The following is a 21,907-nucleotide window of genomic DNA, read 5'->3' as shown; positions in this document are numbered from 1 at the left end:
CCCCCTTTTTTTTTTCCTTTTTTTTTTTTTTTTTTTTTGCTCTCTCTTATTTCATCGGCATTTCGAAGTGACGCTCGTGGCCCGAGACTAAGAGCCGATATTCGTCGGAAGCTCGTGAACATCGGCAATCGATAAGAAAATTATTTCTATTAAACTTTTTTTATTGAATGAAACGTGAGCAGAACTTTATAAACACACCAGCTATAAAGTGTATGAACACAAATGCAATATAAAGTTACAAGTTGTAATATGAAAAGTGTAAGAAAACAAACTTATTGTTTTCGCAACATGCGACAAAATTTCAATTCCAATCGAATCGCGCGTCACTGCCTCTCGATTACCATTGCAATTAGACTCCATTGCGCTCGTCCTAATTGAGTCTAAGTATGAGCTCCAAGGATCGAGAACCGTGAAGGTAAATGTCGCTCCGAGATCGGGCTGCACTTATCGGCGAGAGATAGAGGTTGGGCGGGTGGGTGGGTGGGGGCATAAAATATATACGACACCGAAACCAGTGTACTCTTAGCGAGTAATAGTAGCGGTATTAGTAATAGCAACAGTAGTGGTATTAGTGGAATTAGTAGTAGTAATAGTGATAGTGGTGGTGGTAGTAGTAGTAGTAGTATGGTAGTTTCAATAGCAGCGATAGTAGCAATAGTAGCAATAGTAGCAGTGGTAGGAGTAGTAGTAGTAGTAGTGATAGCAGTAGTAGTAGGAGCGGTAGTAAAAGACACGATTTCAAAAGCTCCTCTCTCGGCTTTGTAATGCCTTGGCCTCCTAGTTCGAGGTCGTGACATTTCCATCGCCCCTCCAAGAATTCTGGACCGTCGGCGGGTGCGCGCTACGTGCCTTCTTCCTTTCTTTTTTTTTTTTTTTTTTTTTTTTTTTTTTTTTTTTTTTTTTTTTGTTATTATATTACCTTTAAATCGTTACTGGCCTGATCTCTGATCCCGCCTTAGTCCTCTCGCTCTCTCCAATGTTTTCGCGCTTTACGAGCTTCCTTCTTTAAACCTAATGAATTTTCCGATCGTTAAGCCAGGCCGCGTTTCAAGCCGAAAGCCGAACGAAAAAAGAACAATAGAACAAAACAAAAAACAAAAAAACAAAAAAAAAAAACATGAACAATAATGATAATAATACTAGAAGGAGAGAATTCCGTTAACGAATGTTACTAATGCATGCGAAGACTCTGTCGAAGCATCCGGCACAATGGGAACTCTTTAAGTGGGAATCCCAAGGAAGAACGTAGAGCTCCCCGACTAACGATCCATTCAACATTATATCAATAAAAATAGAAGGAAGAGGAGGAGGAATATGAGGATTACGAAAGAAGTCCTCATCCTCTATGGCCAAAGGATCGTGTTTGTGCGCTAATTCATCCTTGCTGGCCCAATTTCAAATGGTTGCCCCTTGGCATGACGTATTGGGAAACGCGTGCGTCCGTCCAACGGTACTTATCACTCGCGGACAATAAATACCCACGGGCTTATCAAATTGTATGACGATACTGTTCGGGCGAGAGGAGTAGGATGACGATTCGACTGCTTCACCACACCCTCGCTCCGCGCCTCTAATACCCAAGCAATAAACGAATAAGGCAGGACGTGCCGAAACGATGCGAGATAAACAAAAGAGCACAGCTCTACATTAACGGGACGGAACAACAATGCTGGGACAAGCATCAGCCACGTTGGCTCTTCCCACGTACTTTCGTAGCCTAGTATAAAGATATAAACGAAAAAAAGAGGGGAGGGAAAAGATGTGTAGAGTCCCGCTCCTGCCCCTCGCCGACTAGTGAACTTTCGCCTTAGACGGATAATTTGCGAGTTATTATGCTCGTGGTAGCGTGGGATTTGAAAGTCCAACGGAAAGCGAATTTCCGCCGATTTCAGCCGATGGCTCGTGGAAAGCCCGTGGATATCTTGCGTCGGCCCGGCTGGGCGAAACTCGTCGATCGTCCGCGCCGATGTGCAGCAAAATCTAAACTGAGAGCAAGCCCGAGCACGTTGCCAAAAAGAGATGGAATGCAAGTTTTTTCCGTTCGATTATCGGGTCGCCCCGTCGACGTCCATCGTGCATTATTATTTTTATGATGACAAAATGCCTCACTCGAAATAGCCTCTTCTCGCGCTTGGAAATGCCTCGGTTTTATTCATTATTGATTAAATTACCGAGGAACGCGAGTGCGAGGTCGAGTTAATTACGTCTTTCGAGTAATGCGCTTTCAAATGGAACACTGTCAATTTCCCAAAAAATTATCATAAATACATTCGATTGAGAAAGTGAGGATTATTTTTTTGTTTTTTTTTTTTGATTTTTTATTTTTGTTTTTTTTTTTCTCGGTCGCACGCGCACGGTTTGATGATGGTATCGCTCAAGACTAGTAGCGACGACAAGAAAGAAAAATAGTGTTTGGACACGCGCAATTGAAATCGTGTGGAGACTACTTTGCCGGACCCACATTTTCAACCATGGAAATTTAAAATTCAAATATCGACATTATTACGTCATTTGCATACTATAATGTCACGAGCTGAGCATCCTGAGCAATCACGTATTTATAATGCTGAATTTAACGGAAGATAATGATCGTTATGACACTGAAATTTTTTTCAATTTTTTTTATTTTATTTTTTTTTATTTTTTTTTTTTTTTATTTATTTATTTATTTTTTTTTATAGCATTCTTTTATAGGACACGGTAATTGATGGATCGTCACTCGTCATCGAGAGAAAGCATTTCAATTTTCAAACGCTATGTTTACGATATTTTCATTTTCAAGCTTGTAGTAGTGTTGCATTAGTACAACCAAACGACTCGTTGCTTGAAAAAGGAAATGATGTGCGCAGAAAGAGCTTCGCAAATTCGCCACTTCAACGCGGCATTTATCACTTAATTCCAGCCAAATGCTGTTTCAAATGATTTGCGTTTACGTCGAATGATTTTTCCCCGTTGTTATCGCTAGTGAGTTTATAGTTTATCATTCGGATTCGAGAGTCTCAATAACCATGCGAAGGACTCTGTAATTATGTTAAAATTATAATTCGCCCAATTCTTTATTACGGACAAAAAATAATAATAGCGCAATTTTCAAAAGTATGCAAGCAAATAGCAATTAGTAGAAAAGAGGGAGCAAAATTAATAAACAATGTGACGATGAAGAATAAGTGAGCCCAATGATGAATTTCGGGCCAATAGGGTGGTTGGGGGGAGGGGGGGAGGGGAGGGGGAGGCGTGCACTTGGCATACAACTTGTTGCTTTCATTGAAAGAGCAAAAACACATTGGTAACAACAAAGTAAAGGCGCGCCGAGTGACATTGTTTCGGTCGCGTTTCGTTCAGTCAATATCCATTAATTTTTGCCTTATTTGTTTGTAGTCTCAATGGAAGCCGCCTTCCATTACAACGAGCAGCGCGTTAAAGTAACAGGCGGCAGCCTTACACTTTTTATGCAAACTACCAATTACACGTACAACTACTTATGTTTCTCTTTCGAAGGCTGCAATTCAAAGTAATGATGGCCCAATAGGACAAGGGATAACTACGTAGGTAGACGGTTTTTTCGTTATCTGGCGGAGTGGAGTGGAGTGGAGGGGGGGGGGAGGTGTAAGAGATGAGAAAGTTACTCATGGTACCGACCTTGCACCATTGTGGCAGCCCTGGAGAGGACGTCGAGAGCACTCTCAACCGCGGACATCCTCTCGAGCGATTTTCCCTCGATCTCCGGCTCAACGAGTCGTCGTCTTCTTCCGGCGTACGGCAGCCCTACGGAAGTCCTGGTTTATCCTCTAAACGTCTTTTGTTGCACTGGCTTCCTTTTCACTAGATAAGGAAAAGAGATATAACCTCGGTCAGACTTTTGCCTTCTTTCTCTTGGCGTATCTTATATCTAAGCATTATTCTTTTAGATTAATATAATTAGCTTGACTTATTAATTATACTTACTTGTTATTAAATATTTACAGCATTGCGTCATATTTTCAAATGTCTTTGTGTTACGTTGCCCGAGACTTTATATTCTGCTTACGCAAAATATATTATCTACAAGTTAAAAATATCAAGGAGATATTATTCGTAAAATCATCACATTGATTTGCATTATATTGTGAGCCTATTACGGTGTTGCGGCCTAATACATTTAAAACATTTCAAGAATTCTATAAAAATTCGTTGCTCTGCCAATACATTATAACGTTTTTAATTAAATTCTTTTTTCTTTCTTTATTATTGTTTTTTTTTTGTTTTTCTGTTTTTTTTTTTAAATTTTTTTTGTCATCAATTTTAATTAGGCATTTTCAATTCTTTAATTAGATACTTAATATTAATGTGAAATATGACGTTTCATATCTTGAATTGCGAAGCAGATAATGCCATCGTAATAAGTTGGTAAACGTACGCATTTACTTTTGAAGATAATAAAAGGACATAATGGAGGAGAGTGGGAGAGGGGAATTAATCGAATTAATCTACGTCTTATATCTATACGTACGTTCAAGAAATATTGACATTTATTTGTTTTTGTTAATTATTCGTAATAAGCTTGGGAAAGTTATGTCGGTTTGCAATATCTAGAGCTCGTTAATCGCCCTGCGTTGTAAAGATCATAACGAACTATTTCCTAGAATGCTTTTAAAAATTCTAAAAACTATAAAATGTTTAAATAATAAAAATTGTGATAATATCTATATGAAAATATAGATTGCCCTATTTGCTTAAGATTTGTTGGTGAATTTTAAAAAGCAAGTTGTCCTTACATTGTATAATCATCTTATTGAACACAACCAAATTTGTACGATTTATGACATATCTGCTTATGTAATGGATAATGTAAATGTTTTATAAAAATAATAATAATAATAATAATAATAATAAATAAATAAATGAAAAAATAAATAAAAAAAAAACCTCCCAAGTTTCTTTTTAGTTAGGTTGTTTTTCGCATATTAATAACCCGATACGTGGATACGTATCATACTAATGTGCGAGCGCGCACGTACACACAAACAAAAGTTAACAAATCTAAACAACCAGGCACTACGGAATTCTTAAGTGAAGCTATATAAACGCTATTTGCAACGGTACACTACGGGCTCGCGACAAAAATTTTGAAAATCAATGGGATCGTGGCTTAAATAGCGCAAGGAGAAATGACAAGAATGTATTTGAGAAGTTCGTTTCGTTATCCAGGCAAATTCGTGTTTATCCGTCGTACCAAGAAATACGATAGATCACCGCATAAAGCTCGAAATCCCTATTACGATAGGGATAACAATGCTAAAAAAAAAAAAAAATGTTTAATTACGTAGGATATGACGAGATGCAGCAAGATGTATAAAGAAATTAAAATTTCTGCGTTTCTGAGTAAAGAGGCTCGTGAAAGGCGGCCCCAGGAATTTCGAAGGAATTCGATAAGAATGTCCAGGGGCCAGCGAGAACAAAGGAGAGGCCTCGTCCGCAGGAATCCCATAAACGCGCCCACTAAGCTTCCTAAAGAGCATTCCGCGCGTCACTTCGCACGTATCATCGAAGTGCCCGAGACTGCGGCCATTTCGCGTAAATCCATCGGGGCGAAAATAAGTTGGCGAGGCGCGCGAAGCCACTGGCATTACGGGCTAGGATATACCGCGATCCCCTCGTCTAACCTATAAATTTCAGTTAAATCCGTTGGCGCGGTGCAGGAGTCGGTCGTGGCGCGCGCCTCGGCCAAGGAAAGATAAGCATCGGTAGCGCGACGGCAGTGGGGCGGTGCTGCTCGGATGAGGAGGGGATCGTCATGGAGGCGGACGAGCGAGACGCGTCACGGCGAGCTGCGGGGGCGAGAGATTTTTGCGAGGAGAAACGAAGCGAGGGGGCATCGATGATGGCGAGGGTGGATAAGGGGGGAGGTGGCCGACGACGAAAAAGTTGAGGAATCCGAGGAGCGGTGGCTCGCAGCGAGCGAACGGCTACTACACTTTCGAACGAGAGTAAGAGGAATCGATCGGAGGGAGATCGAAGTTTTCGTCGTGGATAATAGAAATGTGAATTCCTCGGGTATCCGCGGGCTTCATTGTCGCTGGGAGAAAATTTTTTTAGACGAAAGATGCGGGCCCCGCACCCCAATCCCTTCGCCGCGCGAACTCCTACGTGCGCCCTCCTTTCCCTGAAATTCGTCAAACGTGTGCGTTAATTCGTTAATTTAAGGATCGGGAGGAACTCGCTCTTATTAAATAATACACTTTGTCACGATTCGTTAAATCTTGCGATTACTCGTCCGTGTCATTTGGGAGGGGGAGATGTCGGAGACGAGTCGAGGACGGATTTTGGCAATTTATCGTGTTTGTTTTGTGAGCGGCTGGTAGGGCCGATAAGGCGACACGAGAATTCTATTGCAATGATTTATTGCAAAAGAAAAATCTTACGGCTATATATATATATATATATATATATATATATATATATATATATGAGCCAAAAAGTGAAATGTCAATATTGATCTTGTTAAAGCGTATATTTTCCCCGCACCCGCAACGTCGCGCGTCTCTTTTCAGAGCATCGAGTCATCGAAACGTCTCCGGCGATAAAATAAAAGCACCGAATAGGAAATGCGTCGTGGCAAGAAAATCTTTATTAATATGTCTATCGAATGGATTTTGCGAGCGTCGCGTTTTTAGCGCAAATAAGTCTGTACGAGGCGACGGCGATAAGTGTATTACCAATTATTGGTTAATATTTCCATTTTGATAAACGTCCGTTGTATTTTTTATGACTCCGAAAATGCTCGCACGTTCCTTTTGAAATACTTGAACATTCTTCAATAGATAACATTAAAAGTATCGTCTCATGTAACATTACGCTCGATATTTTTCGAGCTCTTTAAATTATCGAATAATACGAATTTTTAATGCTCCTATCTTACTCGAGTTGAATATTTTAAAGATACCTGTTAAAACCCACACGCGGATATAAAAGATACCGTGCAAAGATTTCGCCAGCATGCAGGAAATCACAAAAACAGGAAACTCATTTTAAAATCCAAGGAATCTCATAACAAACTTCTTTCAAAACCAGCCTCAAACGCTTTTGTTCTGCACCTGTATAAAATAATGTGCGCATTAGTCATAAGTCGAGTTGCTGAAAAAAATCAACAATAAAGAAAGAAAGAAAGAAAGAAAGAAAGAAAAAAAAAGAAGAAAAAAATACACCAATTACGATTTTTTATGTCAACTTTTTATTTTCGTGTTTAATCTACACCAAAGCTTTTACTTCTGTCAAGCGACATAAGGTAATTTTTATGAAAATTATCGTTTGATTTGCTCGATTATATACGCTCATTTATCACAGGCAAATTTTTGAAACAAATTTATCACTGTAATACACGTGCGTATTAAAAACTAACGAAAATTGCCATTTAGCTCAATCGGCGTTTCAAGTTTTGACGAATTGAGACGAGAGAGTGAAGATTAATCGCACAATTACAACAAGGCATTTGGCACCTATTTATTGACATTTTAACATTTGCACTGCCTATGCAAAAGAGCGCGAAGATTACGTTTTAATTTTTACTTTTAGGCGACGTTGTAAAGCTCGTAGAGATACTTTTTCGTTAAATAACAAATTGTCAACTAATTACTTCATCTTCTTTCTCTCTTGTCCCTAATTGCCTTTTCGCGTTTTATTATACAAGAGTGCTGTATATAGGTTTAATGGCCCTTGTCACGCTGTTTGCTTCAAAAATTCCAAATCCAAGCTTTAACATTGGCCGCCTCTCTCTCTCTCTCTCTCTCTCTCTCTCTCTCTCTCTCTCTCTATCTATCTATCTATCTATCTATCTATCTATCTATCTATCTATCTGGGCTATTTACCATCGGGATTGAGATGGCTGTTGTCCGAAGAGACCAATCGTATTTAATTCGGCCACATGTTTTATACTTCTTGCACGACAGATGCAAATTTTCCTCGGTACAAATGGAAAAATCTTTTTGTCGTCGATGTACGGTCGGTATGGTAGGTTGCGCGACGTAACGCGTTAAAGCACGATATCCCCTCGATGTAATCGAATAGAAATTTGGTGAACGGCACCTCGATTGCTACGGCTTATTTCCAATTCATTTCCAGGAGAGAAGTGCAAGCTGCCATAGTTGGATCAAGGAGACAAGGTAACAAGGATTTTAAAGCGACGACGCGCGGCCCCGAGCGCACAGACGAGGTGGCCCAACTCACTCACACCAAACCTCCTACCGCCTCATATTATTAATGATGAATCACGCCCGATCCACCTAAATATAGGAATGACAGTTGGTGCTTGGGTTAAAAGATTATTAATGCTTAAAAAATCGATGGCTCGCCATCGAGTGCAGCAGGCTCCCGCGGCTTAAAAAGCAACTAGATCGGCGTTACGCCACGTTCTCGCGCACACGGGCAACGCGGGAGTGCGCGCAAATAAAAGTAAAACGGGGATTAAAAAAACGTGACATTGTCTGTGGAATGCGGACCCCTCACCCGCGCTCCCTCCCCGAGTTCCCTTCTCTCGCGTCGCTCTCCACCAACAACACCACTACCACTACCGCTACCACCACCACCAACGTCACTACCACCAACACCGCAACCGGCGTCGTCGTCGTCGTCGTCGTCGTCGTCGTCGTCGTCGTCGCCGCCGCCGCCGTTACACCCTCCCCCCTTCCCGGTCCTCATCCGCCACCGCCTCCTGCTCCTCCTGCTCCGCCGACGCCGTCGCCGTCCTTGTCGCCCTACTACCGCACGCCGCTGCCGCTGCCGTTGCCGTTGCCGTTGCCGTTGCCGTTCCCGCTGCCGCTGCCGCTGCTCCAATCCGCGGCCCGAGAAGACTATACCTTCATCTCCCCTGGCCAGGTGTACCTTTTCTACACGATCGGAGCGCCAACTTTTCCCGGCCCTTGCCGCTCCACCAACTGTCATCAATCGCGCCAATATACCTTCGTGGGGATTTCGCGATCTCGCGGCATGGTCCGCGGACTTTGGCCAAAGCCGTGAAAGCCGGGAGAGTGAGAGGGAGAGAGAGAGAGAGAGAGAGAGAGAGAGAGAGAGAGAGAGAGAGAGAGAAAGAGAGAGAAGCGACGAAAAAGTGCCACGCGATAACGTAGATAATGCTAGAATCGAGCAAGGCGGCATTCTATGCGTGCCTTCGCCGTGTCTTGCGTACGGGATTCTTCAAATTCGTTCCCAATATTAGGAATTCAAGGATAGCGCGGTCCGTGTAACCGCATTTTTGCACGTTTAGAATTTAATGTTAATTTCACATGAATTCGGGACAGGCTCATAGCTATAGCCGTGAATTATACTCCCGCATACTTTTGCAAATAATCCATTGAATGCGCATTTTTCACTCAGCGCTTTAATATTGTTTTATTAATTTGCGTCTGCATTGCAATGGGTTAGCATTGTTTAGCGGCTATTTGCTAATCGACCACTGTTTCCATTTCATTCAATTTATTTAGCTCCGCTACTCGCAGCTACTGAAATTATTACCATTCTCGAGATTTTTCAGCGGCCATTTATTATTACAAAAAATTCTTCAAACAAAACAAGTTGAACGCTGCCCCGATTAATACGTCTACGCGCTCTTGCATGACTGTCTGGATTTTCTGTCTAACTCTACGGGATCTTTAATTTTGTTCTTGATGCATGGAATGCGAGGGCTTCCCCCCCCCCCCAATGAAGCTCCATTTACGCGCAGTCGAAGGCGTAAATAAAATGTAAGAGAAAAAAATATTTACATTGCTTTGATATCGTATACGGTTATGAATTGTTTTGATAATAATAAATCAGGCGCCTCTCAAAATCCGATATACAGATGGAAAATTTATTTATTTATTAATTTTTTTTTTTTTTTTTTTTTTTTTTTTTTTTTTTTTTTTTTTTTTTTTTTTTTTTTTTTTGATGAATTCAAATTGACGGGAAAGAGAAAAACCGATGTACTTTAAAATTCAGTGAGCTCGACAGTTTAAATTAGAATTACGCTGTGGAAAAGAAAATATTTTCCTTTGATGATTAATGCTAAAATCTAAAAACTTGGTACATCTACAACAATATAAATAATTGAATTTGGTAGTCTTGCGAGAGGAGCGATATGAAAAAATTTCTTAAATTTTATAAACACACTTAGGGTAATTACAAGAAAATATCTATACTGTAAAATATTTTCTAACAAGCCTTATGACATTATTATAAACAAATGCAATTTAATATTAGCATTCGATTATTCGATTATTACAACTGTTCTTATTTTCTTTTGAATGAGTTTATATATTTTTGATCGATATGTTATTATATCGTTCTCTCGGCTTTCATGTGACGTTGCCAATATACATATAAGTTAATTCATAAAATTTATTTTCTATGTCAAGTATATTAAAAGCCCCGATATAAACGAACTAGAGCATATTTTTCATTAATATGAAATAGATAATTTGCAATACTGGTGGGTAATTTTGTTCATTTCAGTATTTATGTTCGTTTTAATGAATATGTTGATGGAAGTGAAATAATCAATGATACTCCCAAAATAATAAGTCCCAAATTATGTATAATTATAACTAAATTCAAATACAAACCTCCTCATCTAAAATATATCATCCATCTATATTTCACAAAGGGAAATTCTAAAGGAATGCATTTTTTTTATCTTATTTTGTTTAACGATTTATCCCAAGTCTTTCATGAATGGATATAAAAATAAACTGAAAGCAAAAGTTTGCAATAAAATGGACAATTTATGTTACCCCGAATACATAATACGTTGCTACCTTTAACGCGTACGTATGTATACGTGTATGTATGTTTCTAGTTTCAAGTCCATTATATTGTTGAAAAGTTTTGGGTAAAATTTCCCGAATAAATGAATACGAATAAATATAGACATTGATATTGAGTTAGTAGAACATATATATATATATATATATATATATATATACGGGAATTTGAAGTGTTTATCTATGGAAGAGTCGTCGTAAGTCAAATAATTGGGCGGACAGATTTCATAGCTTTGGTGGTTTGAAGCTAAATGAAAAATGAATGAGAAAGTGACAAATGTCGAGCAGAGAAAGCACGACATAAAAAAAAAAGCAAGTATTTGTAAAAGAATCTTGTGTATTAACGGAGATAAAAATTCAAAGCGCTGTCTTGAGTAAATGAGAGAGAAAAAAGTCTAGTATAGAGGTAGAGTTTTTCTCGAATCGTCAAGTCGCACGAAGAAAACGACGTGAAAGTGTTTCAAGCTGCTGAAAATATCCACTCGAAGTTAAAGAAATAATGATGGATAATTGAGCGCAGATGCACGAATGAGAATAAAATTTTATCGACTCGATGCTCGATATGAAAGCAGAAATAAATGAAGAAAATGATAGTATGAGAAAGCGGGCACAGGTAATATCCGTTCGTGAGAGATTATTTTTATGAAAAGCAAAACATAACAAAACAAAACGAAAATAATGACTCTCTACTCGTTACTATCCCATTTGAGGAATCTTGTGTCTCTCGGCGCAGTTTTGCAAAGTTTCGCATTTTTATGGTTATGCAAAAACTTGACGTTCTCAGCTACGATGTGAAAACTTTGTGTTTGGCAAAGCATAGATTGAGAAAAATCGTGTCGTATGAGCATTATCGAGTATTATTGGGTAAATAAGAGCATTAACGAGCATTAGAGATGATAAAGTGCAATAATAAATTAGCGAAGCGCTAAAACCAAATTGATATTGCGAAAAATTTTACTTGCACAGCCAAAGTGACTATTTTAAATGAGATACATACGCGTTTATTATAGTTACTTTTATCAGTTCGTGTTTAAAAAAAGTTCGAGGTCGATATTTTAAAAAGTGTCATTCTCATAACAAACAGCACGATAATTTTTTAAGTAGCAATTGTTTCTATTTTTACGTTGATCATTTCAAAAGCTTATATTTCATATAATGTACATAAATATTTCAAATCAGCGCATGGAATATTGTAATGTCGGCCTGTTGAAATCGTTAACTGTTTTCCAATACAAGAGAATTAATTCATTGTTAATAAACAGAAACTCTCGACCATTGCATGTTTAGTCGGGCTTTAGCATCCAAGTTTAATAGCCTATAATCATACCTTTACCTCTCCAACACAATCAACGCGAAATACAACTTTACTGAAATTCAATAAATGATATATCCTACCTACCCCGCAGTTTAGTCGGTGAAACGCAAGGAGAATTTAATCGGGTGCTGCTTAAGATATTACGTCGGACTTCATCGCTAAGATTCCAAATTGTATATTACATATCAATAAAGCAAGCAATTTTATTAAGAAAACTCATTAGTCCTTATTTGTTTTTGTTTTTTTTCTTCATTTGGTGCACACAGTGCTTTTTTTTTTTGCGATCGATCAAAAGTATAGAAATGTTACGTAAAATGTTCCATGATGACAGAAATTATTAGGCGTAAACATATAATTATATAAATTGTTAAAAAAAATTTTTTATAAATTCATTGATGTTCAATGTAAATTTAATTTACATTCTTGAATACATGCATTAGACTGTGTGTGTGTGTGTGTGTGTGTGTGTGCGCGCGCGCGCGCGTGCGTGCGTGCGTGCGTGCGTGTGTGTGTGTAAAATGTTTATCTTCATTTTTAATTGAAACTCATCCATCGATAATACTATTTATAAAAACAAAAAAAAAAACAAAAAAAAACAAAAAAAAACAACAACAACAACAAAACAAGAACCGATTGTACTATTAAATTTTTCATTTTTAATCTACGTCATAATTACCTAATCTGCATTATCTCGATCAATTATATAATCTTGCAGCTTTAGTTTCGAGCCCGTTCAGTTATTTTATTATTAACTCTTTCATTTGTCCTTTAACAATTTATTATTTCAATAAATACCAGTGCCATAGAGCCTTAAAATATTCTTGACCATATCATTTTTCCACTGTTCAGGGTATTTTCTTCTTCGTTATATTTTACGTTCGCTAATTTCACGATTGGTATTGAAATTATTAGAAAAAAAAAAATAAAATATTATTCTTGTAGTTGACTTGTAATTTCAATAACTCAATTATCGCGCTATGGCTTTCACATCCTGTCAAATAGGTTTTTGTTTTTTTTTCTAATAAATTTGTAAAAACTTATTCCAATATTATATGAATATGCGTACTACGTCAAAGTCAAAATCAATAAACGTTAAGGAGAAAATTATAATAATAAAAATGACACATACAAATTTCATGGATAATTTTTCATTGGAAAGGGATTTTTTTTTAAGTTTGCCGCATTTATTAAGAATATCAGAAATATGCACATACATATACCGGTTTAACGAGGGTGGGATTTTGCATTTAAAACATTATTTCTTCGCGCGAATTCGAAGCTAACGAACCGCTAGGCCAGATGCTCCAAATTTCCAATCAGCGAGCATGAAAGATTTACGATCATCCTTGCGTTGGCTTGTTCTGTTTTTTTTTTCTTCTTCTTCTTCTTCTACTTCTTCGTCTCGGTTATAACGTTACGATTAACGTTCATAATTAGAAATATTCCCGAAACGTAAAAGCGAAGGAGTTCCCGATGTAAATACTCGTTCACAGCGATTATCCAAGTTATATCGCTCGTGACAAAGACTATTCGTAGCGTTACCGATAAGTAGAAGCTAGGTTGTCTCGGGATAAAGCGTCCTTCGAGTTTCAAGAGCGGGTTCGTTACTTCAAATGATACCTATTTTCTCTTTACGCCCGAGAAATATTGAATATTTTCCGCGAGCAGATAGGATGAAAGGGATGTGCAAGTACTTAAATTGCATAAGCATGTAGTACATCTAAGTAAATATATCGTTTAAATGTGCGCTAAATTCATTACAGTAATGGCGATGATATGGCGATGATGATTATAATAGTAATAATAATAACAATAACGGCGATAATAATAGTAATAATGGAGAGTAGTATGGTTGTGTGTTATTTAAAATGTTTTTCGAATAACGTGTGAAGCGAAGTAGAAGAAAATTAAATAATATTTTTTTGCTATCACTTTTTTGTAATGAAAATAATTTGATGTAACAATTTACCGTATTTATTTATTAGTAGAGTAATCAAAGCTGAATTTATTCGGTATGTTTAGAAAATTTTATTTCCTTCCAATGATTAAACGAGTATATTAAAGGAATTTTGGCCAACAATTCAAAGGTGGGTGGGGATTATGTTAAATAAGATTTATCGATAAAAATTCTTCAGTACTCATCGAAATTTAAATACATGCTCGCGCTCTCGTAATAACTGGGACCGATAGACCAGAATATGCAAATATTGATAAGAAAATATTGAAATATCAGCCGCGGACACATGTTATTTCAACTTTGAGAAATTCGAGCTAACTTATAATAATACAAGATTATTGCCAATAAAAACAAGCTTTCCCCAAGCAATAACATGATTTCTATGCCGAGGAGAAACATTGTTCACGCTTAAAAGGAAAATATCATTATTTACCATGTAATTAAAATGTATAACATAAAAATGTGCCACCGTAAACAACGATAATTTGCCGATGAATTTCAACAAGAAGCTCTGTAGCAATGGAAAATTAGCGGCTGATTGCAAATAATACAGGGTGGGCAACCTGTAATTTGTTAATTACTTTTGTAAATTTGTAAATTTGTTGCTTCGAATACATTGAGCACGTGGACAGCAGGACGTTACTTTAAGAAATCGAGTGGTAAAATTCTGCTGCCCCGACGATTTCATTATGAAACTACGGAACATAGTTCATCGATTCGGTCGCTCGCGAATCTACGCGCAATGAAATTTTATCGAACATAAAAATGCTAGAATTAGTAATTCATTACGGGAAACGAGACAGCGATGTAAGCCAGAGAGCCGAATTTTTGAATATGACAAACGAAAGAAAGAAAGACGAAGAGGAGCGAGGAGGGAAGGTCGACGAGGCACGCAACAAAGACAAAAAAAGCATGGAAAGATCGAAAAAATTCTTTTCGTATGAATCGATAGCGACGACGACGACGACGACGACGACGACGACGACGACGACGACGACGACGACGACGACGACGACGACGACGACGACGACGACGACGACGACGACGACGACGACGACGACGACGACGACGACGACGACGACGACGACGACGACGACGACGACGACGACGACGACGACGACGACGACGACGACGACGACGACGACGACGACGACGACGACGACGACGACGACGACGACGACGACGACGACGACGACGACGACGACGACGACGACGACGACGACGACGACGACGACGACGACGACGACGACGACGACGACGACGACGACGACGACGACGACGACGACGACGACGACGACGACGACGACGACGACGACGACGACGACGACGACGACGACGACGACGACGACGACGACGACGACGACGACGACGACGACGACGACGACGACGACGACGACGACGACGACGACGACGACGACGACGACGACGACGACGACGACGACGACGACGACGACGACGACGACGACGACGACGACGACGACGACGACGACGACGACGACGACGACGACGACGACGACGACGACGACGACGACGACGACGACGACGACGACGACGACGACGACGACGACGACGACGACGACGACGACGACAACGACGACGACGACGACACTGTCGCCGTCGTCCCCACCACCATCAGCACCGCAACCATCGTCACTACCATCGTCAACGGTCAGGAGAATGAGGACATTTCAGGCGCATTTCAGAACCAAACTCTCGGCTTATCGGTGAACCGCATTTTTCACATCCCATCGCGCCAAATTTCACTCTACGAGCTCGTCGAACTCGGCCACGTCCTGAACTCAACGAGCTGAACTCCCCTTGGTCATGGAGATGAGAACGTCGGTGTTCGTCACGGGTAGAATAAGCATATTGTGAATTACTTGTTATGCTGTTGAGTGAGGATGTAGCGAGGCTTTCAAGATTCGAAAAGCAACTCGTGCGTAGCGCAACATTTTTCATTCGCTGGAGAAAATGCCATTTCCCATTTCACATCATCGTCCGCGGCGACGAATAATTATTTTTATTTCAAATTAAACGACTCCGGTGCAAGAGCTTGGAAACTTTTTTTCACGATGACGAATTTTTTTAGTGTCGGCGCAGAGACAAACTCGGGCGACATACAATTTTTCATAAATTCGACGCTGTATTACTATTATTATATCAAAATGACTATCATCATCGTCATAATCATCATAATGTATGAGACAAGTAACTTTATATACAGGCATGCATCACTTTCAAAGTCCAATTGGGATTTTTGACTGTAAATAGACTTAGATATCTCGTCATTGTGCCTTGACGGATATTTAACTGTGCATGCTAACGCGAGTGCTTGTAAAAAGAGAGTTTCTTTTAATTTATTAGCGTTTCGTTAAAATTTTCAAGCTCCAATCGTTATCTACAGCATTATCGCGTTTTATTTATAATTTTCATTCGGATTTAAAAATTTATTTTAGGTCATTCATAAGTGTAAAATATCACTACTTACACTGTAACACGATGTATGATTATTCACTTAAGAGCAGGAAATTATTATACCAGAGTGTTAGATTAATTAAAGAAAAGAAAAACGAAGAGGATATACTAATGAGCGAATGAACTTGTAATAGGTTAATAAACCAATTTATGCAATTAAACTATATATATATATATATATATATATATATATATATATATATAAATTCAAAACTCCCGAGAATGGGAAGTATGCAATTAATCAGATTGTCGTATCGTTTATTTACTATTATGTAGTATTTGTCATTATTATGGTAAATTAATGTTTTAATGACAATGACGGAGGTAGACAAATTATTATTCGACATTTTTGGAATGAAACATTAGAAGAGCGTTCTTCATATATTTTCATCCATTGTGTGTTTAGTTAATTTCCTAGAATTACACCCGTGTGCGTGCATTCTTTTCTTTTCGTATAGAGTCCAAGTGAATTTCAGTGTTTTAATTATTTTTTTTTCGGTCTTATTTTTTCTTCTTCATCTTTTTAATTAATCAGTAATGTTAAAGGCATTGAAAACTAAACTTGGAGCATTACGATAATTTGCAAAACTTCTGTATATTTCAAATATAAATTAGAAAACGGCTCAGATATCATTTCGTTTCTCATTTTACATCAAAATATTATTAGGCATTAAATTTTATAGCGAGGATGCTCGTCACAGATTGGTACATACCAATGTTTTTGCTTTGCAAGGAAAATTTTTGCGAGATATTTAAATTAATATGACTCGGTCAGTATCGGGCTTCCTCGTTCCTTTAATGATATTGTTGTGGTGCTTAGTAACGTGCGATACTATTAAAATTAAGATAACAGACTTTGCCAGGCTTAATTGTTTACTGGGTGATTTATTTTCTATGCAAATTCGTAATTGTTGGTTTAAAATGATCGTAAAACAATGGATACAAGATAAAGTTATTATACCGATGAGTTTAAAGCTTTATAATGAATTGAAACATTTGAATGTTCGTTTCGATTTCGGAATATTTTCGGTCTTTTAGTTTACTTTAAGAAGAAGAGGAATCAAAGGAAAGGAATGTCTCGTGTACGAATATATATATATATATATATATGTATATATATATGTGTGCGCGCGTGTGTGTGTAAAGTCACCCATACGTATTAATTTTCTTATTTGTTTGCCGACGAAAATGTTTCTTACAATTAATACAGTAAAGTACATGGGATAATATTTTAAAATATGCTCGGATGATTAGAGCTTGTTTCGCATGCTTCTCATGGCCACTTTTCACATTTATCTCAAAACTGTCGTTAATTAAGCAAGATCGGACAAATGGCATGAATTATCATTGATACGAATTCAAGGAGATAATGACGTTAATTTAATTCATATTTTGATATTCTTATTATGACAAATCTAGTTATTCTGTATACCTGTTTAAGAAACGTTAACGCATCAATTTACAAGCTAATGCCAACAATTTATTACTATGACTTTGCGTCTTTTTGCTTAGCCCAGAAGGACGACAGACAGGTCCGATGCATTTACGCATGTGAAACATTCCGTTGAAAAGCAGAATATTACATTTTATAAGTTTACATATGTAGTCTGTTGTTATAAACGCGTAACGAATGCCTAGTGTGCACGTATGTACTATTTGCTTAGTATGCGAATAATAATCCGACTGGAGGTGCTTAGATCAATTCTCATATAAAAACGTTTTTCGATTTCATAATTTACAATTAAGCTCTTATATAATCGAGAATACGTTATACTATTGTCGTCGTCGTTATTGTTGTTATTATTATTATTATTATTATTATTATTATTATTATTGTAACCATTACCATTCTCATCATTATTATCATAACTATCATCGTCGTTCGTGGTCGTCGTCGTCATCGTCATCGTCATCCTCATTATTATTCCTCGATATTTTAAATTGCTAATTGGCATGTAATTATCCGACTCGAAGGTCAAAGAAATGCGGGATTGATCGAAGGAGGTCGAAAAGTCTATATTTGCCGCCGATCGAATTCGTAACGCTGGTCAGCCCCGTGTCAACGATTGCGTATCGCGCCCCGAGGCAAGCGTGCACCAGGAGGGAAATTTGCAAAATCATGGAATGCAATAATGCTCCACGTCCTGATAAAAGCGTTGCCCCACCCGCGCCCATATCCCGCTGTCACAGTCGCAACAATAGCAGCGGAGTACCGAGCGGAAGGAGGCGTTTGCCAAAACGAAAACACAGTCGAAAATTGTCAGGACTGCCCTCGTCCACGCCTCGTCAGGAACTCCCGAGAGTGTCGCAGGGATTATCTCGTGCTGGAGAGGGAGGATTGGAGGTTCAAGGACCAGGAAAGACGATCGTCAACCACGGACCGTGCAGCGGAATTATTATCGCGTCCGTCGTCGGTGCGAATCGATAGAAGGAATGCGGTGTGGCGTGAAAAAAGGGATGGAGAGCGGCGGCATTCCCCTCGCCCCGCTCCAGGTCACCGCAGTCCACCACCGACATTGGTGGCGGGGGGGGGGCGAAGGAAATGAGAAGGAGGCGCGCATTCCTCGGTATATTTCTCGCTCTCGTGCGCGTAAAAATTTTCGGCTCGCTCGCTCGATCGGTCAATCGCACGACGCGCGTTTCGTCGCCCGATGGCACAATTTTGTTTATCGGTTCACCGGCTACGGCGGGACGAGGAGGACGAGACGGAGGAAGAGGAGGAGGATGAGGAGAAAGAGGATGATGATGAGGAGAAGGAGGAGGAGGAGAGAGAGAGAGAGAGAGAGAGAGAGAGAGAGAGAGAGAGAGAGAGCAGGGAGAAGTGAGAGCTGGGAGAAGAGAGTAGGGAGTAAGGAGGAACTTCGGCACGACGAGCTGGAATGCTTATGCGGTGATGATGGGTTGCTCTATTGTGGTTTTCGAGAAACCATCTAACTATAGGTACCGAGAGCAATACATTCGTTCGCTGGCCGCAGCTTCTTGCGTAAGGATACTCGGTAAACGCTGAGCGAGGGCATGACCGTTTCCGCGAATCGGCCGCTGGGGAAGGAAAATCAGGAACGGCTGGCTGACAGGAGCCCGTGCAGGCCGGGAGGTAGATAGTCCTGTTGGTATTTTATGAAAATTCGGAAGACTCGTCAGCGTGGGGTGAGCATTGTCACTGTTAGCCGAATATCGCTCCTTCAAGGAAGAAACGACATGCGGGGGTGTAAGCGAAATAGTCATGCCGCCGAGTCCGGCTCGAAGGTGTCTTACCTCCTCCTCCTCCCAGTGTAGCCGTAGGAATGCGCGTTTGTTGTCGGGTACTTTCTCCGGCGATGGGCCGCCACCGCCACCGCCGCCGCCTTCACCGCCGCCACCACCGCCAACGGATGTCACTCGCGAAAACAGCTCTGGAATCGTCCGGCCGGCTCCGGGTACCGTCGTTCCTCCTCGTCACCCTTTTGCGCGAGCGACTCGCGGCATGCAAAAGTAAATAAAACGAGGAGGAATGAGAGAGAGAGAGAGAGAAATATAGCAGCGGCACGGCCGTCGGGAAAATACACGAGCGCGTTGCCTTGGCCTTTTCCCCCGGATTTCTAGCTTCGCGCTCAGCTACACACTGCGCGCCCGTCGTACTGCCCGTAGTCCGTCTACTACGCGAGTATACGTTTTGACACTGTGGCTTCCCTCCACCAGGTTTTCTTCGTGCTCCTTCCCTCTCTCTCTCACTCGGGCGCTCGCGCTCCGTCCCTCTCTCGCGCGCAGCTGTACATTCTTTTGGCTCTCTCCCTCCCTCGCGCTTCTTCTCTCGGCCTCGCTCCCTCGCTCCGTATGGATTTTCCGTCTCGTTCGATTACAGCCGCCGCGCTTCCGTCCTCCTCCAGCGCGCTCCTTCGCGGCCACCGTCCCTCTCTCTCTATATCTCTCGCCGCCGCGCGTCTCCTTGTCATTTGGTGCGCGCGCCGCCGAGTGGCACACGCAAGCGACGACGATCCATCGAAAATATCCGGCCCCGGGGGCTCTTCGCGGCTTTTCCCTCCGACACCTCCTGCCCGGCCCCGTCCCACCATCCTCATCCCCCGACCTTCGTCAAGGCTGGAAGTTAAAGTTGGACGGACGGGCTTAGGTAGGCCTCCGCGAGCGAGCATTACGCCGTTTAAAGCGCGTCTTTCTCTGCGTAGTACTGCCACGAGCACGACAGAGTGAGAGAGAGAGAGAGAGGGGGGGAGAGTGAGTGAGAGCGAATGGGAGGGTGGGAGGGGCGCTGGTATGCATGGCATGCGCCAAGCAAGTGAGTGAGAGAGAACAGGGAGGGTCGTGGGGGAGAGCGAAGGAGACCGAGAGACGACGCGAATGCGAGGCACAGATAGAGAGAGAGAGAGTGTGTGTGTGTGTGTGTGTGTGTGTGAAAGAGTGAGCGAAGGAGCGTGGGAGGGTGGGAGGGAGGTAGGGAGGGTGACTGAACACCGGAGGCTCACGCGCTCCCTACAGGCAAAACTCCGCACACTCTCGACTATACACACGTACGTACATCGGCTCCACGTCCTTCTGCACGGATGGCGCGGGCGCGCGCACGTGTGTGTGTGTGCGCGCGTGCGCGCGTGTGGGTGTCCGCTGCATTCGACGAGGCACTCTTTGAAGAGATTCTGTTGCTTATTTCTCCTCTCCCTTGTTCACATTTCGTTTTCAAAAATGGTTTGCTTTTGCGAGAGATAGGGATCTCACCGACGTGGCCTGGGATTCCGCTCCTCATCCATCCAACATTCGACAATGACTCGCTCTATTGTCGTCGCGTTTCTCTCATTCGTTTCCGAAATCCGGCCGCCACACTTCCGCAATTAGTGAAAAACGAATGAATATTCGGCATACTAGCCGCGCAGCATCCTTACTTCCATTCCAAAGAACCGATTCGGTGAAAAATGCTCCCGACTCCTCTTGCCACGACAGCCTCCAAGCTCGCTGGATTTTAGAAAAATCTTTGAAAGGGGTCAAATTTAATAAGATCCTGCGGCATCATCTTTTACAGTTCGACTTTATTTTTCTATTAAATTCTACATTATATCATTATATTGTAGGGCTTACGTAAAGATTAAAGACACTCTCGTACTAAACTATTTCCACTGTAGTTCTCTATTGATCGAATAATCGCATCGGAATTAACGATATATGCTCGATCGATTATATTAGACTTTTGATAGATTTTTATTGCATTTATCAAACAGTAGTGTAAATGTCAGCGTGATAAAAATTAAAAAATTTTCATGAATATAAGAAGCGTCGAATAGGCGACTGCTCCAGCTATCGCCAATGGCTGCTTGTCCTTGTTTGAGATTGGAAAATCCATTTGGTATATAAAAATGTAGTAAAAATAAAAAATAAAATAAAAAATAAAAAATAAAAAATAAAAAA

General features: G+C 40.6%; 1 protein-coding gene across 1 annotated transcript in view; it reads right to left on the bottom strand.

Annotated features, from left to right (window-relative positions):
• Positions 1-3,783, bottom strand: part of LOC105363603 (transcription cofactor vestigial-like protein 4) — a 22,103-nt gene extending 18,320 nt beyond the window's left edge. The window contains exon 1 of the mRNA XM_011501342.1: positions 3,640-3,783. Within this exon, the coding sequence (XP_011499644.1) occupies positions 3,640-3,697 (58 nt within the window). The 5' untranslated portion in view covers positions 3,698-3,783. The remainder of the gene's footprint in view (positions 1-3,639) is intronic.
• Positions 3,784-21,907: the final 18,124 nt, after the last annotated feature.

Source organism: Ceratosolen solmsi, unplaced genomic scaffold (assembly GCF_000503995.2).
Source record: "Ceratosolen solmsi marchali unplaced genomic scaffold, CerSol_1.0 scaffold3, whole genome shotgun sequence".
Lineage (NCBI taxonomy): Eukaryota > Metazoa > Arthropoda > Insecta > Hymenoptera > Agaonidae > Ceratosolen > Ceratosolen solmsi.
This window is presented reverse-complemented; position numbering and strand designations above follow the sequence as displayed.